Source organism: Oncorhynchus gorbuscha, linkage group LG22 (genome assembly GCF_021184085.1).
Source record: "Oncorhynchus gorbuscha isolate QuinsamMale2020 ecotype Even-year linkage group LG22, OgorEven_v1.0, whole genome shotgun sequence".
In the NCBI taxonomy this organism is placed as follows: Eukaryota; Metazoa; Chordata; class Actinopteri; order Salmoniformes; family Salmonidae; genus Oncorhynchus; species Oncorhynchus gorbuscha.
This window is the reverse complement of record NC_060194.1, coordinates 29,829,390-29,857,238: the sequence shown is the minus strand read 5'-3', so window position 1 is coordinate 29,857,238 and position 27,849 is coordinate 29,829,390. Positions and strand designations below refer to the sequence as shown.

General features: G+C 41.5%; 1 protein-coding gene across 2 annotated transcripts; it reads left to right on the top strand.

Annotated features, from left to right (window-relative positions):
* Positions 1 to 613: 613 nt before the first annotated feature.
* Positions 614 to 19,175, top strand: gjc2 (gap junction protein gamma 2). 2 transcript variants are annotated; one of them, XM_046321965.1, is made up of 2 exons: positions 614 to 713; positions 16,368 to 19,175. In XM_046321965.1, exon 2 carries the CDS (start codon positions 16,388 to 16,390, stop codon positions 17,651 to 17,653), a length of 1,266 nt encoding a protein of 421 aa, XP_046177921.1. In that variant the 5' UTR covers positions 614 to 713; positions 16,368 to 16,387; the 3' UTR covers positions 17,654 to 19,175. The 2 variants fall into 2 exon arrangements, with proteins under 2 accessions (XP_046177921.1, XP_046177920.1); XM_046321964.1 differs by lacking the exon at positions 614 to 713 and adding an exon at positions 11,519 to 11,870.
* Positions 19,176 to 27,849: the final 8,674 nt, after the last annotated feature.

Genomic DNA, 27,849 nt, shown 5'->3' with positions numbered 1-27,849 from the left:
TTCTACCTTTGATAAGGCGTACATTTGATGTAATATTAACAAATTCTCTTATGGCCAAACTACATGATGTACTCTTATGTTAAGTTTATAATGTACATTGATAATTACAGAAAATGTAGAAACTACATTGGAAAGAAAGAGGAATAACTCCTGTTCATATAATTGGAATAGGACTTTTTCATTTGTATTTGACAATGGGTGTAAATTCACCTTTTACGTTTGTCCACATTAATACATTATTTTGCTCTACATATTTAGAGAAGAATGTAGTGGTTACTCTCTCCATCTGAATTGCTGCCGTGAAACACACACATACACACACTGTTAGTTAAGTCACAAGGCTCTGTAGCTCTGGGGGTTCATAGCAGCATCAGTGACAACTTTCTGGGTGAATAAACAGCTGTAACAGAACAAGTCATCCTGGATGAAATAAACAAATAGTCAAACTACAGTAGTTGAGCAAGAGCACCACCAGTCATGGAGGCGACCGACTGACCAAGCCAGGGAACAATGGGGCCATTGGCAGGAATCCTGAGTGTCTTGCCTGTACTTGGTGGTGAGGGGTTTTGAAGAAAAATGAGCCATTGTCTCTCTCTCTCTCTCATCCTGTTTCCGAACCTCAGCAAAGCTGAGCAATGTCTCCGGAAGCCGTCCCAGGATGCTCCACTGTGAAGAATACTAGTCTGGTCAAACCTCGCTGGCCCCATGGAGAGGTAGGTGTGCCTTCTTTATTTGTTATCCATTTGTGATGCTCTTGTTTTACCTCAGGGGTCTTCTGATGTATTTTTATGTAATGCTATGTACGTATTCTAATTATGAGGGCACCAGGCAAATCAGGCAGCTGCCCTCTGGGCAGTTGTCACACCGGTAAATTTTTGCATGTTATTTCCAAAGAAGCTTTCTTGGTTTCTTATAGACCATATCATTTACAGTATTTACAATCAAAGGAGAAGTACAGCTGAGTGTTGTTACTGTTTCTGTATGTCAGTTACCTTCGAACTGCAAACTACAATCAATCAATGTTGCCTTGGAGGCTGCTCTGCAGGGTGGTCAAGAGCTGGCACAGCCATAACATCTGTTTTAAACCTAACCCTAACTTTAATCTTAACCACAATGCTAATTCTAATGCCTAAGACCAAAAACACATTTTTGTTTTCATGAATTTTTTACATATTGACAATTTTGACGTTGCAGCTGGCCCATCTAGCGTAAACCACTCAAATCATTGTGTATTTGTCACATGCTTTGTAAACAACAGCTGTAGACTAAAAGTGAAATGCTTACTTATGGGTCCTTCCCAACTATGCATTAAGGAATATGATTGTTATTTGTCTACAGCACAGTGTGTATTCTCTTCCCTTTCTGTGAGTACACTAGAATAAATAGGATTTTTGTACCCTATCAAATTTAATAACCACCAATTCAATATTAGTAATTGAATGTCAATGAGTTTATATACCACGTATCTTCCTTGAGTTATTGTATTATCATTATTGCATGGTGTTATCATGTCTTTAATGGCCATGATTCCTGAACACTGCATACAGATAACTGGAGGTTGACCTGATGTACCCTTTAACGGGCTGATGACACAAGTCACCCTTTAACTCAGGTTGACATTTATTGCCAAGAGTCCTACCCCAGGGACAGAACAAACTGTAAGAACAAGATCATTTCTAAAAAGATTATGCTGATTTCATTCAAAAACGTTACTTTGTATCAAAGTGTAATTGTCTCGGCGGTCGACGTCACCGGCTTTCTAGTCACTACCGATCCATTTTTCTGTTTAGTTTCGTTTTGTCTGATTACACACACGGCCTGTTTTACATTCCCTCATTACATTCCCTATTTAACCATCTGACAAACATTTCTGTTCTGTCCGTGATTGTTCATGTCGTTAGTGGTTGTGTTTGTGTTTGAGTTGTGTTGTATGTTCCTATTTGGAATGCTGCTTTATTCTTTGAGTAAACTCAGTTGGATTACTCTATACGTGTGTCCTGCGCCTGACTCCGCTTTCACTCTGCACCCAATCGCTGACAGTAAGAACAAGATCATTTCTAAAAAGATCATGCTGATTTCACTCAAAAAAAAGTCACTTTTATCCAAATTTTATCAAAGGGACTTTTTTGAATGAAATCAGCATGATCTTTTTAGAAATGATCTTGTTCTTACAGTTTGTTCTGTCTCTGGGGTAGGACTCTTGGCAATAAATGTCAACCTGAGTTAAAGGGTACATCAGGTCATCCTCCAGTTAACTGTTGGCACACTACAAAAGTGGATTAGCAACAAGGTCATTCACCTTGTTACCCTGAATCACACTTGAACCAGAAAGAAAGTTCAAATAAATGATTTTTCATTGTAATGAGACTACTATCCAAATACTTTTCAGCCGGACATTGCAGCTGTATTGGGGTATTTCAATAATATCATGGTCCTGTTCAATGACTTCTCTCATAGTTGGTATGTAAAAAACATTCTCAGTATGGCCAAACCCCTAGACATGTGCTGTGTGTTGACAGAGTGATAGTTACTCAATGGCAACAAAATCTATTGAGATTCATATTTGTTATTCTGCTGGCATTCCTACAGTGACTATTGCATGTTACTAGGCTACCAGCCTTACTCAAAGTTTTACATGCGGTGTCATACTGGGGTGAAGATGATCAGTGTAGGCTCACCTCAAGCCAAACACCTGATGCCTTCTGTAAGTCTGAACCAACAAGTCATAAAATACCGATCCCATATTTAAAAAAGGAATGGGCTGCTATACATAGGGGTCATGTACCTACCTTCTTTTTTAGGAGGGGGGGGGGGGGATGGCCAAATGTGATATCTTTGAAATAATTATGCATAAAATATACAATACATTTGATATGCTCAGCTTACAAATGGGTGAAAAGGTGGTTTCCTGCTATGTAAGAACAAAGAAGGCTCTGACGGTGTGACAGATGCACCATAGGCTAAGCTATCAGATTCAACACATTATTTAAGTATAACTAATATGTTACCCTGTCTGTTTGCATCCACTTCTGATGTGAATGTGTAATTAGTGAAATTTTTTTTTATTGTGTCCCATGAAACCCTACAGTGTTGCTACGGTCCTAGTAGAACAAAAGCTTGTCAATTCACTTACAAAGTAGGCTGGATCTGATTACCTAATTCTGACCACACTTTTACTGTAGCATTTGTTACAGGCTAGGCTAAGGATTGTGTAGTGATACAATAGAGAGCCTTTTGTCATATTGTTAGAGTGGCCTACTACCCTGAGACAGCGTGTGGACGCACAACCATTCAGATACATGGATGCCACCTAGTGGTTTAAAACATCCACTGTCAAAACCAGATATGTTGGGGAAATGACATCCTGCTTACACACGTTTGTATAGAAATTACATTCTGTATCAGTAACAATGAATATGACCTCTTGCATTAAGAAATACGATTGTTCTTTTGTATACAGAAAGGGGCATATTCTATCCCTTCCTGTGAATACACCAGGATAAATAGGATTTTTGTACCCTATCAAATTTAATAACAAGCAATTCAATATTAGTAATGGGATGTCAATGAGTCTATACACAGCATATCTTCTTTGAGTTTATTTAGTTTCAGGTAAGACCCAGATGCAGACAACGTCGAAGTAACAGTTTATTAATCAAACAGGGGCAGGCAAAAGGCAGGTCAAGGGCAGGCAGAGGTCAGTAATCCAGAAAGGTGGGGCAAAGGTACAGGATGGCAGGCAGGCTCAGGGCAAAGGTCAGTAATCCAGAAAGGTGGGGCAAAGGTACAGGATGGCAGGCAGGCTCAGGGCATGCAGAGGTCAGTAAACCAGATAGGTGGGGTAAAGGTACAGGATGGCAGGCAGGCTCAGGGCAAAGGTCAGCAATCCAGATAGGTGGGGCAAAGGTACAGGATGGCAGGCAGGCTCAGGGCAGGCAGAGGTCAGTAAACCAGATAGGTGGGGTAAAGGTACAGGATGGCAGGCAGGCTCAGGGCAAAGGTCAGTAATCCAGAAAGGTGGGGCAAAGGTGCAGGCCGGCAGGCAAGCTCAGAGTCAGGGCAGGCAGAATGGTCAACAAAAAAGGTTTGTTATTTGTTGCTTGGTTTGGTTTAAGGGGAAGTTGTGTAGAGTGATTCTTCTGGTGACCTGATAATTATGCAGTCTATTTTAGAGCACATCGATGAAATATATCAGGGATTATTGAATGTCTGGACAATCTACTTTTTTCCCCACAAAATGTTTTCTTTATATATTTTATATTTTTTTATATATAGACCAAAGTATCAGCTAACACACCATGTAAAGAAACAACCTCCTAATTCTTTTTTTTCCTCCATGAAATATAAAAAATGGATTTGTCAACTCTGTCAGACGTCATAAAAGGCTTTTCATTCTTAAACGTATGGTACAACAAATGTTTGAAACCTTGATTGTTTAATTCTAACATTAGATTATTCAAATATGAAATACGAATCTTCAAATGTTGTTTTGTTTTATATATAATGTTATATAATGTTCCAGGTCTAATATTGTTAGCATTTGGCATGTTCTTCTAGATTTAGAACATGTTTTACGGAGTTGACAAAAAGGGCACTTTTCTAGGTAGCAATTTAGTTTTTCCTCAGTTGCATTGACTCTAAAAACCGCAAAGGTTGTGATGTGTACCTTACGTATGTCTCACATAAAGATAACTGATGGTCGGCTAGTAATGTTACAAACATCTCTAATCATCTAATCATTTATTCTAGACAGATCACATCTTAATGTTGAGATTAAAAAGGATAACTTTTTTTCAAATCCAAAAATATTGCATGAAAATCAATTTAGACATCAGCAAAGCATTTCTCTTGCTGCCTCATTGAAGCTATACTAGAACGTCTCAGAATAAATTGACTGGTGCTTTCACCTCAGAACCTAGGTGAATGGACAATTGGGTGCTTTTCTGGCATTTTTCATGCAGTTTTACATGAAGCGGCTTAGAGTGTGTTTTATACAATCGAGAGACATGGTCCGTACCAAGCAGACAGTACTAAGCACTTGTTTGAACATACAGTCAGGTCCATAAATAGTCATTATTATTTTAGCTGTCTACCACAGCATATTGGAGTTTAAATGAAATAGTGCAGACTTTCAGCTTTAATTTGAGGGTATTTACATCCAAATTGGGTGAACGGTGTAGGAATTACAGCACTTTTTATATGCGGTCCCCCCCTTTTAAGGGACCAAAAGTCATTGGACAATTGGCTGCTCAGTTGTTCCATGGCCAGGTATGTGTTATTCCCTCATTAGTTAATTTACAAGTAAGCAGAAAAAAAGTCTAGAGTTGATTTCAAGGGTGGCAAAGAGCTGTCACTGCCAGTGAAGCAAGAAATTATTAGGTGGAAAAATCTTAACAAACCCATCAGAGAGATAACAAAACATTAGGTGTGGCCAAATCAACTATTTGGTACATTCTTAAAAAGAAAGAACGCACTGGTGAGCTCAGGAACATCAAAAGTCCTGGAAGACCACGGAGAACATCTGTGGTTGATGACAGAAGAATTCTTTCCCTGGTGAAGAAAAAACCCTTCACAACAGTTGACCAGAGGTAGGTGTATCTGTGTCAAAGTCAACATTCAAGACAACGACCCAAGGCACACTGCGAAAGCAACCCAATACTTTTTTAAGGCAAAGAAGTGGAATGTTCTGCAATGACCAAGTCAATCACCTGACCTGAATCCAATTGAGCATGCATTTCACTTGCTGAAGGTAAAACTGAAAGGAAAACGCCCCAAGAACAAGCAGGACCTGAAGACAGCTGCAGTAAAGGCCTGGCAGAGCATCACCAGGGAAGAAACCCAGCAATTGATGTCTATGAGTTCCAGACTTCAGGCAGTCATTGACTGCAAAGGATTTGCAACCAAGTATAAAAACTCACAATTGAATGTATTAATATGTAAGTTTGTACAATTACTTTTGAGCTCCTAAAATTGGGGGGACCACATAAAAGTGCTGTAATTCCTACACTATTCACCCAATTTGGATGTAAGTATCCTCAAATTGTTCATCTTGATTGTTTTCTTTCAAATCCATTGTGGTGGCGTACAAAGAAATAATGATAATAACTCCAAATATTTATGGACCTGACTGGATGTGGGTGAGGTAAAACATGCTTTCTAGATGCTACCTACCAAACGTGCAGAAAATAGGATTGGTGTAGCTCAGGTAATACTAATTACATTTTTGGGATCATCCATTAAATGAACAAACAAATCACTTTTAATCTGCAGAAACTGAATAAGACAGTCCTTAGGCTTACATCTCACTCACTCCAAGTGCAACATCTGCCCGAAAGACAGAGCACTGATACATCACTTCCTACTGACCCCGGAATAGACACAGCAGCATATGCTTTTCCACTATTTCTCTCAACTTGCATAAACATTAACGGGACATGGATGTCTGCTCATCATGTCAACCCTACAGGCAATGCCAGTCTTCAGGCGAGAGGTTCTGTCTCAATATACATTAGTACAGAATGTCTGCATAGAGAAGACTTCATTCTTAGTGTGTTTATACTATCTGAACACAATACAACCAAAACCTCCAGTTGGATATTTAGCAGACCCAATGTTCTATTGGAGCATCCTTTTTGGCTGTAGTTGTAGAAATGTCCTCTTTGTCCGTGTTTGTTCTAAGAAATTGTATGGAGTTACAGTGTATGCATAGTTCTTACGTAATGATAAGCAAGGGTTTCATTGGAGGAAGAGTACTTCAGCCATTCCAATTCATTCTCAAGTTGTTTGGGGCAGTCAAAGTTTACAGGCTATTTATGTCCTACATCAGATGTACATTATTCTATTATATAAATGTACAGCAAAATGTCAGGGATCTTGCGCAATATGTTACCACGTCCTACACAACTATATTGCAATGCCTTGTTGACTAAGAGTAGACATCCAAGCTCAGCTGAAGGAAGTTTTTCTGGGATAATGTTGGCATTCACCTCTAGGCTCTTTATCCCCAGTCGCTTCAGTGGACTGGAGCCTCCATCAAACTGGCACGGGACGCACAGAGCCAGGGGGTAGGATAGAATAGGCTTGGATAAAAAACGGAAAGAAAAGTGAACAAATGAGAGAGGACTGCCACCACTCTCAGGAAGCCTATAGGATATACCCCACTCTACTCTGTGCTGCCTGGGAAGAGCAGTTGGATGGTGTGGGGGAAAGGAGAAGGGGGGGGCAAGCACCGATAGAGTTGCATGCTTTTCTCTGGTGTCTTGTGTCACTCTTTTCTCTGGGGGGCCCCGTCCAAGTCACATGGCTGTGCTTGATCTGTTACATGAACACAGACCTCTGTGGCCCCCAGTCGGCTCCCATTAACTTAGTTCTGCAGAGAGAGAAAAACTCTCTGTGTCTGGGTGACATTGGCAAAGGGCTGAGGAGAGGAAAGCTGTCGAGATGTTCACTTCTTGTTGTCCTTGTTGTTGCATCATTTAAATTCCACTGCAGACAGACGACATAACTCTCAACAACCTCTTGAAGGTGATAACTGATTAACATTGTATATTTGTGCGCTTATCAAATGCTTGTGTAAAGGGTTGTTTGAACAGCATGCACCATTTTGTGCAGCAAAAGATGACACACTAAAATTAATCTGTTTGTCAACTCAACAAATCATTTTGTACTTTTATTTTGAGTAGATACAATTCTTGGATGGGATAGCCAACACAAACTTACATTTTCTGTCAGTTTACCATCACACCCTTAAAACCTCTTAAAGATATTTTTTTCACTCAGAACCTGAAGCAAGGATATGCACCTTCTTGATACCATTTTAAAGGAAACACTTTGACGTTAGTGGAAATGTGAAAAGAATGTAGGAGAATAACACATTAGATCTAGTAAGAGATAATACAAACAAACAAAAATAATTCCATAATTTCCCAAAAAATTGTTCCATTATCTTTGAAATGCAAGAGAAAGGTCATACATTAAGGTAGGATCCTAGGTGTAATTTAGATTTTGCAGTGTGTGCAACGTTTCAGACGGATCCAGTGAAGAATTACATCCCTACACAATATTTTGTATCAAGTCTGCCAGGAGTCTGCAAACGTCCCGAATTGGTAAATTTATACATTTTCAAGTACATAACTATACAGAACATACAAAAATGCTATAATAATACAAAAATTAAGTTTACACACTCCCAGGAATGTCATTTATGATGGATCATTAGCTTCCCTACAGAAAATACACTAATTTTCACACATCTAGATGGCCGGGAGGGAGGAGTCAGAGACAGTAGTGGGGTCAAATTGTGGAACCCAGATCGTACATTTAAATATAAATCTATGCTACATTTAATCTATGCTACATTTTATCTCTGGGACCCTCATGATGACAAATCAGAGCAAGATTACTGAACGTAAGTACATTCATTTACCTTCAGAGGTGAATGTATCAAACCAATTGCCGTAATAAAAGTGTTTCGTTGTTGTGCACTATACTCAAACAATAGCATTGTATTTTATTTCTGTAATAGCTACTTGGACACTGCAGATAAATTAACAATAATTTAAGCTTTCTGCCCATATAAGATATGTCTCAGAAATGTGGCTGTTGTATTCAACGTTTTCTAGTCACATTATTGCATATTGAGCAACAACCGCCCCGGTTTAGGGACACAGTAGAGGTTACATTGAGTGGCATTTTTTCAATTGGAGATTACATTAAATGCCGAGCTTGAACAGAAAGTTTCATACACTGTCTTAGTTATTAACTGAGTGAGCACCACTTAATAGATAATGACTAACTTATAATAACCAGAACATGTATATAAATAGACTAGTTACTGGACCATCTGTGTCTTTTGGACGGCAGCAAGATTTTGGAGCTGTGCATGTGATCCGACTTGGAGAAGAAGCCATGTGATGGCCTGACTGTGTTGCTTCCCCCAGGGACAGCACAGCACATGGCTGGCTAGATGAACTCCTAATGCTCCAGTCATTCCAGCAGCATCCCCTTTTCTCCTCTAGATCTCCTCAGTCAGATTAGGGGAGGGGAGGGAGGGATATGTGGAAAATGGGATGTTTTGAAGCAAGGCCTTTGGAGGATGGGTCCTTCAGGCCCAGCTGGCTTGGTTTCAGAGCCAGCACCCCACTCTGTCCACTCACTCACACAGCCTCACGTCTCAACCACTAAAATGGCCAAGATTCTCTTCTTGAGCACTCTCACCCAGCTCACCACTCCCTCACCCAGCTCTCCACACTCTCACCCAGATCTCCACACTCTCACCCAGCTCACCACTCCTTCAACCAGCTCTCCATACTCTCACCCAGCTTTCCACTCCCTCACCCAGCTCTCTACACTTGCACACCCAGCTTTCCACGCTCTCACCCAGCTCTCTACTCTCTCACCCAGCTCTCTACTCTCTCACCCAGCTCTCCACACTCTCATCCAGCTATCTACTCTCTCACCCAGCTCTCCACACACTCACAAAGCTCTCCACACTCTCACAAAGCTCTCCACACAGAAATAAAACATTGATGTGAAACATCAAATTACAGTTGATACAAATGACAAATCTGTTACCCACACACCCCAGTATTCTAACAACAGAGATGGATAAGGCTTGCATCTGCTTTGTATCCAGATATACTTAATTTAATTATGATCATTGGCATCATTGAGGTATCTTTCGGAGGAAGACTGTAAGTCACTACACAACACAGCTATATGTTCATTGTAACACTGGCCAGATACATGTATTTTAACATTAGCCAGATACTGTTTTCTTTATACTGTTGTGCACCAAAGGTATTTGAGTTTAGCGCAAGGTCACTTACAGTATTAAATAGCATACAGTACAATGGCTAGCACATTGGGGAATGATTTTACCAATTACAACTTATGTATATGAACTATGATTTCGCCTTGGATACAAATATTTCAGCCTGGCCTTGAAGACTGGACGTAACATAATAAATGTAAATCTGTGACAATCAAATTATTCTCAAAAGTATGATATGTTGCTTTTGGTATGTTTACATAAGACAGAAGGTTACTTAAGCCCAAAAAATGTATACATACCATACAAAGTGTAACATATCATGATAAATGGAGGGAGACAGATTTAGGTTTACTATATTAGGTCTACCCCAGAGTCCAGGTTGAATAGTTATGAAGTAGGGATATAGAATATGGGCAGAGAACAATACAATATGAATAAGGTATGGTTGGCTTCCACTGTACACATAGATGCTATTTTAGTCATGTGAAAAAAGTTGGCACATGCACTATTTAACATTGTGTGCTATTGCGTTCCAGTTCTACGGCCTGACAAAAAGCCTTGAGTGTAAACACAATGTCGGAAAAGACGCGGAGCGTAGGGCAGAGTGGGGCCTGTCCACCAGTCCCATCTTTGGCCATCCGCCTGGATGGAACGTCTAAATATTTGGACATCTGATATGACTGAGCGTACCTGTTGGATACATTCAAACGAATCTGGTGTAAGGCAATGTGGTTTTTATCTCTGGGTGGCACTTTGGAGAGTGGATATCCCAGCAGGCTCTCCCTCTCACTCTCTCTCTCTTTCTCCATTGTTGATTGTTACAATTGTGGACACCTGTTATAATTATGACATATAAGTAGAAGTACAGTTGTTCCGTGTGTGTGTGTGTATGTGAATAAGAGAGAGAGTGAGAGCACTCACACGCATGACTAGCCATATGCCAACTACTGTGAAGATGTGGCTACTTTACACATCGTGCATTTTCAAGGCAAGCTATCACATACAGAACTTTAGCTGTACAGGTAGCCTAGGTATGGGGAGGTGAGGAGAGGCAGTTGTGTGGAGATAACCATGTGTTGCTGAGATCAGAGAAGTGGCAGAGAGATGGAGACTCTGGGTATTGAGCAGTGTTGAGCTATAGGGACTGAGTATTGAGCAGTGTTGAGCTATAGGGGCTGGGTATTGAGCAATGTTGAGCTATAGGGACTGGGTATTGAGCAATGTTGAGCTATAGGGACTGGGTATTGAGCAGTGTTGAGCTATAGGGGGTGGGTGTTGAGCAGTGTTGAGCTACAGGGGCTGGGCATATTTAGCAGTGTTGAGCTATAGGGGGTAGGTGTTGAGCTATAGGGGCTAGGCATTGAGCAGTGTTTAGCTATAGTGTGTAGGTGTTGAGCAGTATTGAGCTATAGGGGCTGGGTATTGAGCAGTGTTTAGCTATTGCGGGTAGGTGTTGAGCAGTATTGAGCTATAGGGGCTGGGTATTGAGCAGTGTTGAGCTATAGGGGGTGGGTGGGGAAGAAAAGGGTGGGGGTATTGCCACTAACAAGCCTCCCTCAGCTGGATGGGTGTTCATTTCAAACTGCAGTCAGATGTCCTTAAGTTTGACCCTTCTGATGAGGGTCACTTGCCAGGGGAGGGAGGGAGAGATTTTTTTCTTCTCTTTTTTATACTTCCTTCTTGGGCAGAAGGCTGGCGTAACAGAAACCAGACACGAGTCAGAATGTGAGGCATTCACAGGAGAAAGAGTGCAGTTCCGTCCTCACTCAGTGGATACACAGAAAAGAGAGAGGATAGACAGAAAATGCTGTAATAACATATAGTCTTATTATAAGATGTTTGTTGTTTTTACTATGTGGGGAAGCTAATGTTGTTGTTAGCTAGTGGGGGTCACGGCATCAGGATCAGGATCAGGATCAGGATCAGGATCAGGATCAGGATCAGGATCAGGATCAGGATCAGGATCAGGATCAGGATCAGGATGGACCCTCCATGCCATTGCTGTTGTGGAGACTATGCACGGGAACTCTAGAGATGGCCGTGGAAATGTGGACAAAGTTATGTTTGAACAGAGTGTGCGGTGCAACATCTTCTCCAGGTGGGTTTTCTCAGTTCTCCGTCAAAATTTTCTCCAAACCCTAGGATGCCTATCTCTGCAGAGTTACCATATTTTCTACTGTCATACTGTAGGTGTTGTATTTGGGAAATAGAAAGCTGACTTCAACCCATAAAGAACTTGTCTCTGATTGTTGATGATTGAATTTGAATGATAGTTATTTTTTATAGACTGAAAATGCAATATGAAATTCCAAGAACTGTGTCTGGGTAAAAATGCAAAATGCAAAAGTAGAATGTAAAATAAAACTGTTATGCCAGGTGTACCACCGTTTTAAATCCACAGGGTAAAAGTATAGCTTAGAAATAACATTGAGATAAGTGTCTATTAGAAATACTCAAGGGTTTTGTTCCATATGCTCAACTAGGGCTGAAAATTGCCAGGGACCTCACCATGCAATATTATCACGATACTTAGGTGCCGATACGATGTGAATTGCGATTCTCACGATTCTATATGTATTGCAATTCGATGCTGTGATTTTATTGCGATTCGATGTTTCAAACATATTGCTCACCATTTGTCTTCTGCAGAGGGACGAGACAGAGCCATGAGAACAAGTTTTGATCAGTCAGTCAGTCACTATTTAAAAATAAGATTGAGAACAATCTATAAAGGGCAACAGGTAGCCTAGTGATTAATTAAGAGCTTTGGGCCAGTAACTGAAAGGTCACTGGTTTAAATCCTGAGCCAACTCAACGAAAAAGTCTGACGATGTGCCCTTGAGCAAGGCACTTAACCCTAATTGATCCTGTAAGTCGCTCTGGATAAGAGCATCTGCTAAATGACTAAAACGTAAATGAAGGAAAAATACTGGAGTTTTGGTACAGCCAACTAGCACAAAAATTATATTGCGATATTGTCAAAAAAGATACATCGTCAAAAATATACCTATACGTAAATGTATCAATCCTTTCCGCCATCACTATGCTCATCACTTTAAAGCCCAATATGCCTCCTCGCTCTGACAACAATTTAATCTCAAACATCTGCATCCTTTAGTCCTGCTGTGTAAAATGTATTTTGCAGCAAAAACAAAAATGTAATTCAACTTGACATACACCCCTGACCAGGGGCACAACTTTCAGTGGGGACGGGGTGACACCCGTCCCTCCCAGTTTTATCATTGGAATGTGATACAAAAGGTGGCAATGGTGTGCTTTAGGACCATTCGGATGCCTCCGTGCGGTCGGGTAGGTTGTTGGAGAGTTTATCTGACCGGATATTTTTTTTTACAATTTTTTTTCTAAATACCAAGGTTATGCCCCTGCATCTGATACCAAGTTATTTGCAATTTTTTATCATGTATATTCTCTCAGGCAGCTACAACCTCAACATTTGTTCATTTCTAATATGGGTGGTTCTCAGTTGGATAGACAGATGGTGATGCAACCTGTGCAATAATGGGGATAGAGATTAAAACCAGAGAAATTCCACGCAATTACAGCAACATGTGCTACTGCAACTTGTTTACACCAGACTTGTAAATGCTTGTTCTATAGTTGTAAGATATTGAGGTATAGTTCTTGTTATTGTTTTCACCTTATACAGACTTGTACGATTTGGAATATATTTGACGTGTTCAAAATATTGGTTTAGATCATGTTCAACGATGAATAAAAGTGATAAAATACAACTTTTCATTCGTTATTCATAATAGGACACAGGTCAAAGGTCAAGGTCAAGATCTTGAGGGCAAATCAAGTTGCACTCCTCAGGTGCGATTGCCTTCAATGGGAGAACAAGGCTGGGGTCAATTCAAATTGAAGGCAGTCAGTTCAGGAAGTAAACTTAACTAAAAATGTATCTATTTTCAATGACTTCTCAATAAACTGAGGAGTAGAAGCTATTTACAGTATTTCAAAGATCCCCCCCCCCCCCCCCAAAAGAAATGTATACATGAAAATCACTTTCTGAATTGACTGCCTCCAATTCTTATTGACCTCAGTCCTATGGAAGCCCAAAGCATATGTTGTAATACAGAAATGGAAAGAGAGCCTACATAATAGCAGTGCATCTTTTTGGTCATATCACTCTGTTGTTTTTTCCTTCAGCTAAATCCAGATACTGAAATCGATATTTACAAGATGAATTTATATTAGGAAAGGGAATGAAATAAGATATGCCTACAATTAAAACTAACACATAAAGATGGTAATTGCGTTCATTAATACAGCATTCTCAAATCATGATTTTTCCAATACTTTGTTAAGACATGTTGTTTACAGAAAGTAAATATTGTTATTCCCCAAAGGCTCTGTTAGCAGACTTGTGAGCATGAAAACATGTGTATTGCTTTCTTGTATGGGTAACTTGCTTTTTCTGACATTAAGCATGGTATATACAGTACGTGTTAGAGACCCCACAATAAAACAGTACAATATCACACAGCGGAAGAGTAGTGTTAACAAGCTACAAAAAAACATATTCCCTTTTCAAGTTCAACTGTATGAAATACCAACTGAATAAATAATGTTGCAAACTACCAACAAACCACTGAATTGCTGTATACAGTTCCACCTCTAAAGCAAGCCCTAATTGGGGCACTATTCATAATAAAGCCAAATCATAATCCTCGATTGGGCTTCAGTTAAACAAACCTGCCTTACCTCAAGATCTAGGCAGTGACGTACTTTAGTGAAGTGTAATTTTACGGATACGGTTTACTAACTTATTACACTAGGTAAGTGTTTCAAATAACGGTTCACCCACCTATTTTTTACACCCCTGGTCCTGGGGCAGATGAAGAGTTACCCACAGTAGCTGCCATCTGTGGCCTGGCCATGTGGTGCTAGCTGATCCTCCCTCCCTCCTCAGTGTGAGACTGAAGCAGCAGCACTGGGTCTGGAGGGCAGACCTCGTGGCAGCTAGACAGATGAACAAGCCTCTCCTGTTCGCTGTGTTCACTCAAATGGCAGCGAAGGGAGATCGGGGGAGATGGCACGTCTCACGCCAGGGAAAACAGTACTGCTATACAGTCATGATACTATCAACTCACAAAGTGGACAGTCGGCCTGCTCTGTGTGTGAGGGGAGTCGTAACACTAGTGGGACAACATCCTGGGGTATAGATGGTTTACTTTTGACTTCTAGAATTTGAATTTTTATTAGGATCCCATAGCGTCACCTAGTCTTCATGGGGTCCATAGAACTTAAAAGAGATTGCAAAAAATTACATTTACATTAAGACATTACAAACATTTAACAGGTAGACAGACGTCTCTAGACTAAGATTCAACAGCCGATCTGAGAGACACCAGGTCAACGTTCAAGGGAACCTATAGGGATTCTCTCTCAGAATACTGAGACCAGCACACAGAGACACCTCCACATATGTGTTCTCTCTCTCCTCCTCCATATGCCTCCTATCGTCATATCACCCAGCTGCATCACTCAGTACACTCCTTTAACCTGGGTAGAATTCATCTAGTTATCCCTTCATTCAGCCATCAGAAGCTGCATCATTAAATAATATGAGAATAGTAGAAGCTTTTAGAGTCATCTTTACAGTAAGTTAGGTACCCCTCACTATGTATGTATATGTTTGACTAGTCTAAGGTATAGCCTATGCAATGGATTACAATTTAAATGAGTTGTATCATTGTCACACTGGTAGGAATTTGTGTGATATGTCATAAAACATCTGTGTGTTTTTAGCTAAATTGAATTGATCATTAACATTATTTAAAAAAGAATTACTCCAATAGTTTTATGTGCATTTAATAATTATAGTGTATAAGAAAGGACATACAAGAAAGCCAAATTAGGACATAGTTTTTTTGCACATGGAAGTGAGTGGGAACAGTCGATTAATCATTTGATTAATTTCAAACGGGGCCCAGGGATTATCTTCATAGTTGTTGCTTTTAATTAACATTAGTCTGTTGTGTTGTGTCCCTCTGAGGTCTTGCATGTCCAACGCCTTGGTTGACACTGTAGTGTGAATTTAATTGGATTATCTTGACTGTTGATGGGCTGAGGATCATTAAATGCCTCAGCTTGCCTTACCAAGCAACTTTGGCATTATGTACTATTTATTATAGCAAACGTTATGTGAAAATATATAATTTTAATGCATGGGATTATGTTGGGATTATCTCAATATCAAACCATTTCTGGGTAACCATGAATTACTTTACTATGATTATTTTCAATTAAAATGCTTAAAAAGAAACAACAATAGTTTCTTTGCAAAGAGCAATTTCTCGAGCAGAATTTTGATAGGACTGTCAGAGTGGAGTGAGTGGGGAGGGGGAAACCAAAAACTAGTTGTTATTGGCAGAGAGCTTTGGAACCCTCTTTCTTATTGGTCTGTTAACTAATTGACCGCCTGTTGACTTAACAGTATTATTCCAACTTCATAGTGTGAAAACATGTATAAAACACAGAAAATCACATTTTTGACTGCACTGGGCCTTTAAAAGAAAAGCAAAAGTTTTAATGAACCAAACCCCTAATTATACTTATTCTGTGTTCCCAGATTCTAGTTGAAAAGCCTCTATGACCACCATGAGCTGGAGCTTTCTAACTCGTCTTCTGGAAGAGATCCACAACCATTCCACCTTTGTGGGGAAAGTGTGGCTCACAGTACTCATCATATTCCGTATCGTGCTGACTGCCGTGGGGGGCGAGTCCATCTACTCGGACGAGCAGACCAAGTTTACCTGCAACACCAAGCAGCCCGGCTGTGACAACGTGTGCTATGATGCCTTCGCTCCACTTTCGCATGTTCGCTTCTGGGTCTTCCAGATCATCATGATCTCCACCCCCTCTGTCATGTACCTGGGCTATGCCATACACAAGATAGCCCGCGCTTCCGAGGTGGATCGCCGGAAGTTCCACCGCCGGAATAAACCCATTCGGGCCCACAGGTGGAGGGAGAGCCACCCGCTTGAGGAGGTGTTGGAGAATGAGGACGATGATGCAGAGCCCATGATCTACCAGGAGGATGTGGTGGAAGTCCAGGAGGTCAAGCTGGAGCCAGCCAAGCCGCAGAAACATGACGGCCGCCGGCGGATCATGCAAGAGGGCCTGATGAGGATCTACGTTCTGCAGCTTCTGTCCCGGGCTGTATTTGAGATTGGCTTCCTGGTGGGCCAGTATCTTCTCTATGGCTTCCATGTTAATCCGTTCTATGTGTGCAATAAGGTGCCCTGTCCACACAGGGTAGACTGCTTCATCTCTCGGCCCACAGAGAAGACCATATTCTTGCTCATCATGTACGTGGTCAGCTGCCTCTGCCTGCTCCTTAATGTTTGCGAGATGTTCCACTTGGGTATCGGAAAGTTCCGGGACACTCTCCGCAAGAGGAGGAACCAGGGGGGGCGACGGACATCGTACAGCTACCCGTACTCTCGTAACATTCCCACCTCTCCCCCCATGTACAACCTGGTCATGAAGTCAGACAAGCCCAACAGGATCATCCCCAACAGTCTTATCACCCACCATGAGAAGAACATGGCCAACAATGCCCTAGAACATCACCAAGATTGCACCAGTCCAGACGAGAACATCCCCTCAGACCTGGCCAGCCTGCACCGCCACCTACAGGTGGCCCAAGAGCAGCTTGACATGGCTTTCCAGACCTACAATACTAACAAGAACCAGCCCACCTCCGGGACAAGTAGTCCAGTGTCTGGGGGTACCATGGCAGAGCAGAACAGGGTCAACACAGCCCAGGAGAACCAAGGAGCCAGGCCGAAATCAGCCACTACAGAGAAAGCTGCGACCATTGTAAAGAACGGAAAGACTTCTGTGTGGATTTAAGAATGATTAACTTCACGTGGTACTGTAATCATACTGAAAAGCCAGTTTTCAATTTCCAGGACCATATTCTGTGGATACTGGAAGACGTGTGAGATGAGACAAGATATTAAAGGCTTTGGTGCATGAATCGATTGCACTGCCCGAATACACTGTAAAAAGTACAATTTCATTCAACATACAATTTTAAGGCAACCAGCTGCAATAGGATTGTGAGTTTGCGAAACAACATTTTCACACACAACCGTTTTGTTGTGAGTTTGCTCAACAATATGTTTGTTGAGCAAACTCACAATCCTACTGTATGTTGAATCAACATCTTTTTTCTTTTTACCGTATAGATGTAACTTTTGTCACCAGCAGAAACCAGCAGTGTGACATGTCAGACCAGGAGCACACAAAATAGGCACATTGTGACCATTGTGAACAATAGTAAACACATTTTCTTTAAACAAACAAACAAACAAATACAGTAGTATGGATCCTATTATTAGTATGTTATTGTGTGCTTTAAATGCCATAGCCATTTAAAGCCATAGCCTGAACATAATTAATATCTGCATATGTCAAACTTTTGTAATTTAATGCGATATAAAATAAACCATGCTGGCAATATAATTTTACCCTAGCTATTGAACTGGATTAATTTGAAAAAATATATTTATAATGGCTTTAACTATAACAATTGTGGCCTCGTTAGCCTAGTTAAAAGCAATGCAGTGGTAAGCACTGTTTAATGGTACTATGCTTGAATCATGATGTTTGAAAAATGGACAGTCAACCAAATGTGAAGATTTTTGTTGTTGTTGAGAAATTCAGAACTGATCAGATTTGCACTTGTAACTTTTTTAACTCATTTTGAGTTGTATTATGACATTTAGAGAAATGATGCATGAATAATTTATTTGTTTAAGAAATTTTGGATGTAGTTAGTATAGGTTTTGTTGAAAGAAGAGATGTGACATGTTATGGAACAAATGGTGTTCCATCAGCAGCAAAGATTTGAGCTACACTGTTCTCCATAAAGTCATATTTTAATTCACTCCACTTCTTAAAGCTTTGTCATGTTAGGCATTGTCAGAATAAATTAGTTAAAGAAGAAAAAGGTAAGTTGTTGTCTTGAAAACGTACCGTAAACCAATTTCTGATCATTTCTGATGTTTTTGTGGGGCATATAATGCATGCTTTTACTTTAAAACATTGCTACATTTTTACACACATGACATATACAATACAATGTACATAGTCAAAAATCTATCCCCATAAAGTTGACTCCATATTTTCCTATATTTAGGAATTTGTCTTGAATCAAGTAGTTTTCTGCATTGTTTTCATAGTAGATACATAATTCTGCCTTTAGCATTATGATACTCCAGTCCAAAGTGCCTCAAACGGTTCAGATTGTTCCTGTGTTTAATTAAAAAATAAATAAACCTAGATTATGTGTGTCTCTAATTATATGTCATTGTATATTGTATATTGTATGTGAAAGGGGATACCTAGTCAAATAAAATGTTATTTGTCACATGCGCTGGATTCAACATTTTACCTTACAGTGAAATGTTCACTTACAAACCCTTAACCAACAATGCTTTAAGAAGTTAAGAACAAAAACATGTTAAGTAAAAAATGTATAAGTAAAAAAATTAAAATAAAAGTATCAAATAATTAAATAGCAGCAGTAAAATAACAATGTGCAGGGGGACCAGTTAGTCGAGGTAATTGCGGTAATATGTACATGTAGGTAAAGTTAAAGTGACCATGCATAGATAATAAACAGAGAGTAAATAATAAATGGAGATGAGTAGCAGCTTAAAAGAGGGGTCAGGTTAGCCCTTTGATTAGCTGTTCAGGAGTCTTATGGCTTTGGGGTAAAAGCTGTTGAGAAGCCTTTTGGTCCTAGACATGGCGCTCCGGTACCGCTTGCCATGCTGTAGCAGAGAGAACAGTCTATGATTAGGGTGACTGGAGTCTTTGACAATTTTTAGGGCCTTCCTCTGACACCGCCTGGTGTAGAGGTCCTGGATGGCAGGAATATTGGCCCCAGTCATGTACTGGGCCGTACGTACTACCCTCTGTAGTGCCTTGCGGCCGGAGACCGAGCAGTTACCATGCCAGGCAGTAATGCAACCAGTCTGGATGCTCTCGATGGTGTAGCTGTAGAACCTTTTGAGGATCTGAGGACCCATGCCAAATCTTTTTAGTTTCCTGAGGAGGAATAGGCTTTGTTGTGCCCTCTTCACTACTGTCTTGGTCTATTTGGACCATTCTAATTTGTTGGTGATGTGGACACCAAGGAACTTGAAGCTCTCAACCTGCTCCACTACAGCCCCACCAATGAGAATGGGGGCGTGCTTGGTCCTTCTTTTCCTGTAGTCCACAATCATCTCCTTTGTCTTGATTACGTTGAGGGAGAGGTTGTTATTCTGGCACCATCCGGCCAGGTCTCTGACCACCTCCCTATAGGCTGTCTCGTCATTGTCGGTGATCAGGACTACCATTGTTGTGTCGTCTGCAAACTTCATTATGGTGTTGGAGTCGTGCCTGGCCATGCAGTCGTGGGTGAACAGGGAGTACAGGAGGGGGCTGAGCATGCAGCCCTTGGTACCCCCGTGTTGAGGATCGGCGTGGAGGATGTGTTGTTACCTATCCTTAGCACCCGGGGGCAGCCTGTCAGGAAGTCCAGGATCCAGTTGCAGAGGGAGGTGTTTAGTCCCAGGGTCCTTAGCTTAGTGATGAGCTTTGAGGGCACTATGGTGTTGAACGCTAAGCTGTAGTCAATGAACAGTATTCTCACGTAGGTGTTCCTTTTGTCCAGGTGGGAAAGGGCAGTGTGGAGTGCAATAGAGATTGCATTATGGTACGCAAATTGGAGATGGTCTAGGGTTTCTGGGATAATGGTGTTAATTACCAGCCTTTCAAAGCACTTCATTGTAATTATTGTGATTATATTAGCAGAATACCTTATTGAACATGTGACTAGTGGCTGATAACATAATGTCACTGTAAAATTGTCTGAACACAGTTCAGCGACAATGGATAAGTCTGCCCTTCTCTTTCTCACCGTTACAGTTAGAAATATTAGTAGTATTATTGGGGACAAAGTGATACTCCTCCTCGACTTCTCTCAGCTATGGAGACAGGTTATCAGTCAGAACTGCCTGTGAAAAAGCACCTAAATTATGCAAAAAGTTTAACATGGGGGGAAAACATAAAACAAATAATCAATAGCTAGGCTTCCATCCAATTTGCAACAGATGTTCATGTGAATATCCTAAAATCTGCATAAAACAATATGTGGATTTTCCCACCAGAGATGTGTTTCCATCAAAATTACTATTTGAGAGGAAAAGGTTGTGTGTGATGACGTTGTGCACATTAAAAAAAAGTTAAATTACGTTAAATTCCCATGTACCAAATGAAAAATACAATTGAAATGGGTTTCCATCACATTTTCAACTCTACTGATGGTGTTGTCCCAAAATATTTTGCATTATATAGCAAATGTGCCCACTCTGATATTGACATGTGCGCTCTAGCCTAGCCAACATCTTGCATATACAGTAAAGATAGGCTAACTATATTATGAAATTATTATGGATAAGAGCGATATTATTTCTATTTGTCAAACAGCAGCCAAGCATCGACCATCATATCACCAGAATAAGATCCTCAATATTTATTGGAAAGAAGCATCAACCTCATCACCACATAACATATCACGTGACTCCAAGTTTATTTCAATATGATGGTTATTATATCAATATTTGCGTTTCCACCGTCATTTCTCAAATAATTAATTTTACCGACACAAAAAGATCCCACCATGTCAAATGAACAAATTGTCTGTCAGCATTTATAAAATTGTACTGGCATTTCATGTTTCCAACAGCCGGTTGTAAAACTTTTGTCATGCATCAAGTAATAAATTCACATGAAATGGTTTGATGGAAACATTGGTAATGTAAAATGAACTAATAAGTGCACAAGTTACAATTCAATAATTGTTTTTTATTGTTCACGATAACTATAGTGCATTCGGAAAGTATTCAGACCCTTTGACTTTTTACACATTTTGTTACATTACAGCCTTATTCTAAAATGTATTAAATAAATAAACATCCTACACACAATAACATCAATCTAATAACATCAATCTACACACAATAACCCCATAATGGTGAAGCAAAAACAGGTTTTTTGAAACTTCTGTGAATTTATAAAAAAAATTACGGAAATACCTTATTTACATAAGACCATTTGTTGCTATGAGACTCGAAATTGAGCTCATGTGTATCCTGTTTCCATTGATTATCCTTATGATGTATCTACAACGTGATTGGAGTCCACCTGTGGGAAATTCAATTGATTGAACATGATTTGGAAAGGCACTGTCACGATCGTCGTAAGAACATTCGGACCACAGTGTAGCGTGATATGGGTTCCACATATTTATTGACGTGAAACGGACAAAACAATAAAAAGCAAACGATACATGAAGCTATGGAGTGCTCACAGGAAACTACTCATAAACAAGATCCCATAAAATCCCAGTGGGGAAACGGCTGCCTAAATATGATCCCCAATCAGAGACAACGCTAAACAGCTGCCTCTGATTGGGAACCATACCAGGCCAACATAGAAATAAAACAACCTAGATTACCCACCCTAGTCACACCCCGAACTAACCAAAATAGAGAATAAAAAGGCACTCCAATGGTCAGGGCATGACAGGCACACACCTGTCTATATAAGGTCCCACAGTTGACAGTCCATGTCAGAGGAAAAACCAAGCCATGAGGTTGAAGGGATTGTCCGTGGAGCTCCGAGACCCGATTGTGTCGAGGCACAGATCTGGAGAAAGGTACAAAAAGAAGTTTGGAACCACCAAGACTCTTCGTAGAGCTGGCTGCCTGGCCAATCTGAGCAATCGGAAAAGGGCCTTGGTCAGGGAGGTGACCAAGAAGCCAATGGTCACTCTGACAGAGCTCTATAGTTACTCTGTGGAAAATGGGAGAACCTTCCAAAAGGACAACCCTATCTGCAGCACTCCACCAATCAGGCCTTTATGGTAGAGTGGCCCGACAGAAGCCAATCCTCAGTAAAAGGCACATGGCAGTCCACTTGGAGTTTTCCAAATACCACCTAAACTCTCAGACCATGAGAAACAAGATTCTCTGGTCTGATGAAACCAAGATTGAACTCTTTGGCCTGAATGCCAAGCGTTACATCTGGAGGAAACCTGGAACCATCCCTACGGTGAAGCATGGTGGTGGAAGCATCATGCTGTTGGGATGTTTTTCAGGGGATTGGGAGACTAGTCAGGTTCGAGGCAAAGATGAAAGGAGCAAAGTACTGTGAGATCATTGATTAAAACCGTCTCCAGAGCACTCAGGACCTCAGCCAGGGGCGAAGGTTCACCTTCCAAGAGGACAATGACCCTAAGCACACAGCCAGGACAACGCAGGATTGGCTTCGGGACAAGTCTCTGAATGTCCTTGAGTGGCCCAGCCAGAGCCCGGACTTGAGCCCGATCTAAATCTCTGGAGAGACCTGAAAATAGCTGTGCAGCAACGCTCCCCATCCAATCTGACAGAGATTGAGAGGATCTGCAGAGAAGATTGGGAGAAACTCCACAAATACAGGTGTGTCAAGCTTGTAGCGTCACACCCAAGAAGACTCGAGCCTGTAATTGCTGCCAAAGGTTATTCAACAAAGTACTGAGTAAAGGGTGTGAATACTTGTGTAATGTGATATTTCAGTTACTTATTTATTTCAAAATGTTGCTTTGTCATTATGGGGTATTATGTGTAGATTGATGAGGGTAAAAAACAATTTAATACATTTTAGAATAAGGCTGTAATGGGTAGAAGCTGTTCAGGGTCCTGTGGGTTCCAGACTTAGTGCATCAGTAACGCTCACCATGCGGTAGCACAAAGAACAGTCTATGACTTAGGTGGCTGGAGTCAGACAATTTTTAGGGCCTTCTCCTCTGACACTGCCTGGTATAGAGGTCCTGGATGACAGGGAGCTTGGCCCCAGTGATGTACTGGGCAGTACTCACTACCCCCTGTAGCGCCTTGCAGTCGGATGAAAAACAGTTGCAATACCCAGTGGTGATGCAGCCAGTCAAGATGCTCTCAATGCTGCAGCTGTAGAACTTTGAGGATCTGATGTTCGGTTGCAAATCTTTTCAGCCTCCTGAGGAGGAAGTGGCATTGCCGTGCCCTCTTCATGACTGTGTTTCTGTGTCTGGACCATGATAGATCCTTAGTGACGTGGACACAGAGGAACTTGAAGCTCTCGACCCTCTCCACTACAGCCCTGTCGACATGAATGGGTGAGTGCTCAGCCCTCCATTTCCCATAGTCCAAGATCAGCTCCTTTGTCTTGCTGACGTTGAGGTTGTTGTCCAGGCACCACACTGCCAGGTCTCTGACCTCTTCCCTATAGGCGGTCTCATCATCATAAGTCCAACCCCTGTTGTGAGGTCAGCAAACTTAATGATGGTGTTCGGCGACGCATTCAAGGTTGAACAGTCCTGAAGGGAACTTAACACGCACTGCTGAGGGGCCCCTGCGTTGAGGGTCAGCGTGGCAGATGTGTTATTGCCTACCCTCATCACCTGGGGACGGCCCGTCAGGAAGTCCAGGACCCAGTTGCAGTGGGAGGCGTTCAGTCCCAGGTTCCCAGGGTCCTTAGCTTAGTAATGAGCTTGAAGGGCACTATGGTGTGCTGTAGTCAATGAACAGCATCCTAACATAGGTGTTTCTCTTGTCTAGATGGGAATGGGCAGCATGGAGTGCAATAGATATTGAGTCATCTGTGGATCTGTTGGGGCAGTATGCGAATTGGAGTAGGTCCAGGTTGTCTGGGATGATGGTGTTGATGTGAACCATGGCCAGCCTTTCAAAGCATGTCATGGCTACAGATATGAGTGCTACGGGGCGAAAGTCATTTAGACAGGTTACCTTGGCGTTCTTAGACACAGGGACTATGGTGGTCTGCCTGAAACATGTAGGCATTACAGAGTGGATCAGGGAGAGGTTAAACATGTCAGTGAAGACACATGCCAGCTGGTCAGCGCATTCTATGAGAACAATTCCTGATAATCCTTCTGTCCTTGTAAATGTCAACCTGTTCATAGGTCTTCCTCAAATCAGCTATGGAGAGCTTGATCACACAGTCATCTGGAACAGCTAGTGCTCTCATGCATGGTTCAGTGTTGCTTGCCTCGAAGCGAGCATATAAGGCATTTATCTCGTCTGGTAGGCTTGTATCACTCGGCAGCTTGCGGCTGGGTTTCCCTTTGTAATCCGTGATAGTTTGCAAGCCCTGCCACATCTGGCGAGCTTCAGAACTGGTCTAGTAGTATGTGATTTTAGTTCTGTATTGATGTTTTGCTTGTTTGATTGTTCATTAGAGGGCATAGCAGGATTTCTTATTAGCATCCGGATTAGTGTCTCGCTCTTTGAACGTGGCAGCTCTAGCCATTAGTTCAGTGTGGATGTTTCTTGAAATCCATGGCTTCTTGTAATCCATGGGATATGTATGTACGGTCACCGAGGGGATGATGTCGTTGACGCACTTATTAATGAAGCCGGTGACTGACGTGATAAACTGCTCAATGCAATCGGATGAATCCCAGAACAAATTCCAGTCTTTGTTAGCGAACCAGTGCTGTAGCTTAGCATGCACTTCATCAAACCAGTTCCTTATTGAGCACATCACTGGTACTTCCTGTTTGAGTTTTTGCTTGTAAGCAGGAATCAGGAGGATAGAGTCATGGGGATATTTGCCAAATTTGTGTGTGTGGAGTAAAGGTGATCTTGAATTTTTCCACCTCTTGTTGCACAGGTAAAAAGCATAATATGTTCGGCGCTGAGGAGGGTGTGCATCTTTCCAGTTCCTTCTCAACGTTGCTCTTTTATTTTATTTTTGAGTTATTGCTTTGTTAGCTCAGAATGTTCGTGCAATTATTTTCTATGACCGACAAAAACTTCTGGATTTGTTCCCTGCACAGCGGGCTTACCTGTTGCTCTTGGCCAAGATGACCTAAGGCAACAAAGAAAAGGAAGGAAAGGGGGACTCCAAGCTAGGCTACATGGCCTCCTCTTCTTAGTATCCAAAATAAACTTTGTGTACTCAGAGAAAGGCTTCAATTGCAAAGGGACATTATGTATTTGTTTTTACTGAGACGTGGCTTAGAGACAATATACTGGACTCTGCTATTCAACCAGATGGCTTCTCCATATTCCAAATGGATCGATCGGCGGCTCCTGGTAAGAGTCAGGAGGAGGGGTATGTTTCCTCATAAACAATTCCTGGTGTACTGAAGTTGAAAACATTGCAAGCTCCTGTTCACCTGAACTGGAGTTTCTGATATTAAAATGCCGACCCCACTATATGCCGAGGGAATTCACTTGTGTTATTATCACAGCATCTACCGCCACAAGCAAACACCAAGGCGGAACTCAGTGAACTGTACAGGATCATTAGCCAACAAGAATCCTCTCACCCGGAAGCAGTCCTTATTGTCACGGGTGGATTTAACCAAGCCTGTCTAAAACACATTTTCCCAAAATATCACCAACATGTGTCCTTCCCCAGAAGAGGATCCGCCGTGCATGAACATGAATACACAAACATCTGTGATGCGTACAAAGCCACCCCCCGCCCCCATTTTGGCCAGAGAATAGTGAGGTGCTGTACAGAGGCAGAGTCAATGCTGCAGGATTGTTTTGAGAATACTGATTGGAATATGTTCAAAGATTCAACCACCCTGGACTCATCCATTAACATTGAGGAATATACATTGCCTTCAGAAAGTATTTACACCCGTTGACTTATTACTGTGTCTGAATTCTGGCTTAGGAAAGCCACCAAATATTCTGAAATTTCCATCCCCAAAGTCAACATTTCCCACCAAGATAGAACTGACAAAGGGTGTGGAGATGCAATCTACTGCAGAGACAGTCTGCAGAGTTCTGTCATGCTATCCAGGTCTGTGCCCAACCAGTTCGAGCTTCTACTTTTAAAAATACACCTTTCCAGGAAAAAAGTCTCTCACTGTTGCTACTTGTTATAGACCCCCCCCCCAGCCCCCAGCTGTGCCCTGGACACAATATGTGAATTAATTGCCCCCCATCTATCTTCAGAGTTCATACTGTTAGGTGATCTAAACTGGGATATGCTTAACACGCTGTCCTACAATCTAAACTAGATGCCCTCAATCTCACACAAATTATCATGAAACCTATCAGGTACAACCCTAAATCCATAAACACGGGCACCCTCATAGATATCATCCTGACCAACCTGCCTTCTAAATACACGTCTGCTGTCTTCAACCAGGATCTCAGCAATCACTGCCTCATTGCCTGCATTCGTAATGGGTCCGTGGTCAAATGACCCCCCCCCACCACTGTCAATTGCTCTGTAAATCACTTCAGCAAGCAGGCCTTTCTAATTGACCTGGCCCGGGTATCCTGGAATGATATTGACCTCATTCCGTCAGTAGAGGATGCCTGGTAATTCTTTAAAAGTGCTTTCCTCACCATCTTATATAAGCATGCCCCATTCAAAAAATGTAGAACTAAGAACAGATACAGCCCTAGGTTCACTTCCGACTTGATTGCCCTTGCCACAAGATGTTTTTGTGTTGGTCATACTGCATTAGCATTGAATAGCCCCCACGATATGCAACTTTTCAGGGAAGTTAGGAACCAATATACACAGGCAGTTAGGAAAGCAGATGCTAGCTTTTTCAAACAGAAATTTGCATCCTGTAGCACAAACTCCAAAAAGTTCTGGGACACTGTAAAGTCCATGAAGAATAAGAGCACCTCCTCCCAGGTGACCACTGCACAGAGGCTAGGAAACACTGTCACCACCGATAAATCTACAATAATCGAGAATTTCAAGAAGCATTTTGCTACGGCTGGCCATGCTTTCCACCTGGCTACTACTACCCCGGTCAACAGCTCTGCACCACCCCAGCAACTGGCCTCCCCCACTTCTCCTTCACCCAAATCCAGATAGTTGATGTTCTGAAAGAGCAGCAAAATCTGGACCCCTACAAATCATATGGGATAAACAATCTGGACCCTCTCTTTCTAAAACTATAAACCGCAATTGTTGCAACCCCTATTACTAGCCTGTTCAACCTCTCTTTCGTATCGTCTGAGATCGCTAAAGAT

Coding starts and splice junctions, on each gene's coding strand:
- gjc2 (XM_046321965.1), top strand. CDS start 16,388: ATGACCACCATGAGCTGGAGCTTTCTAACTCGTCTTCTGGAAGAGATC.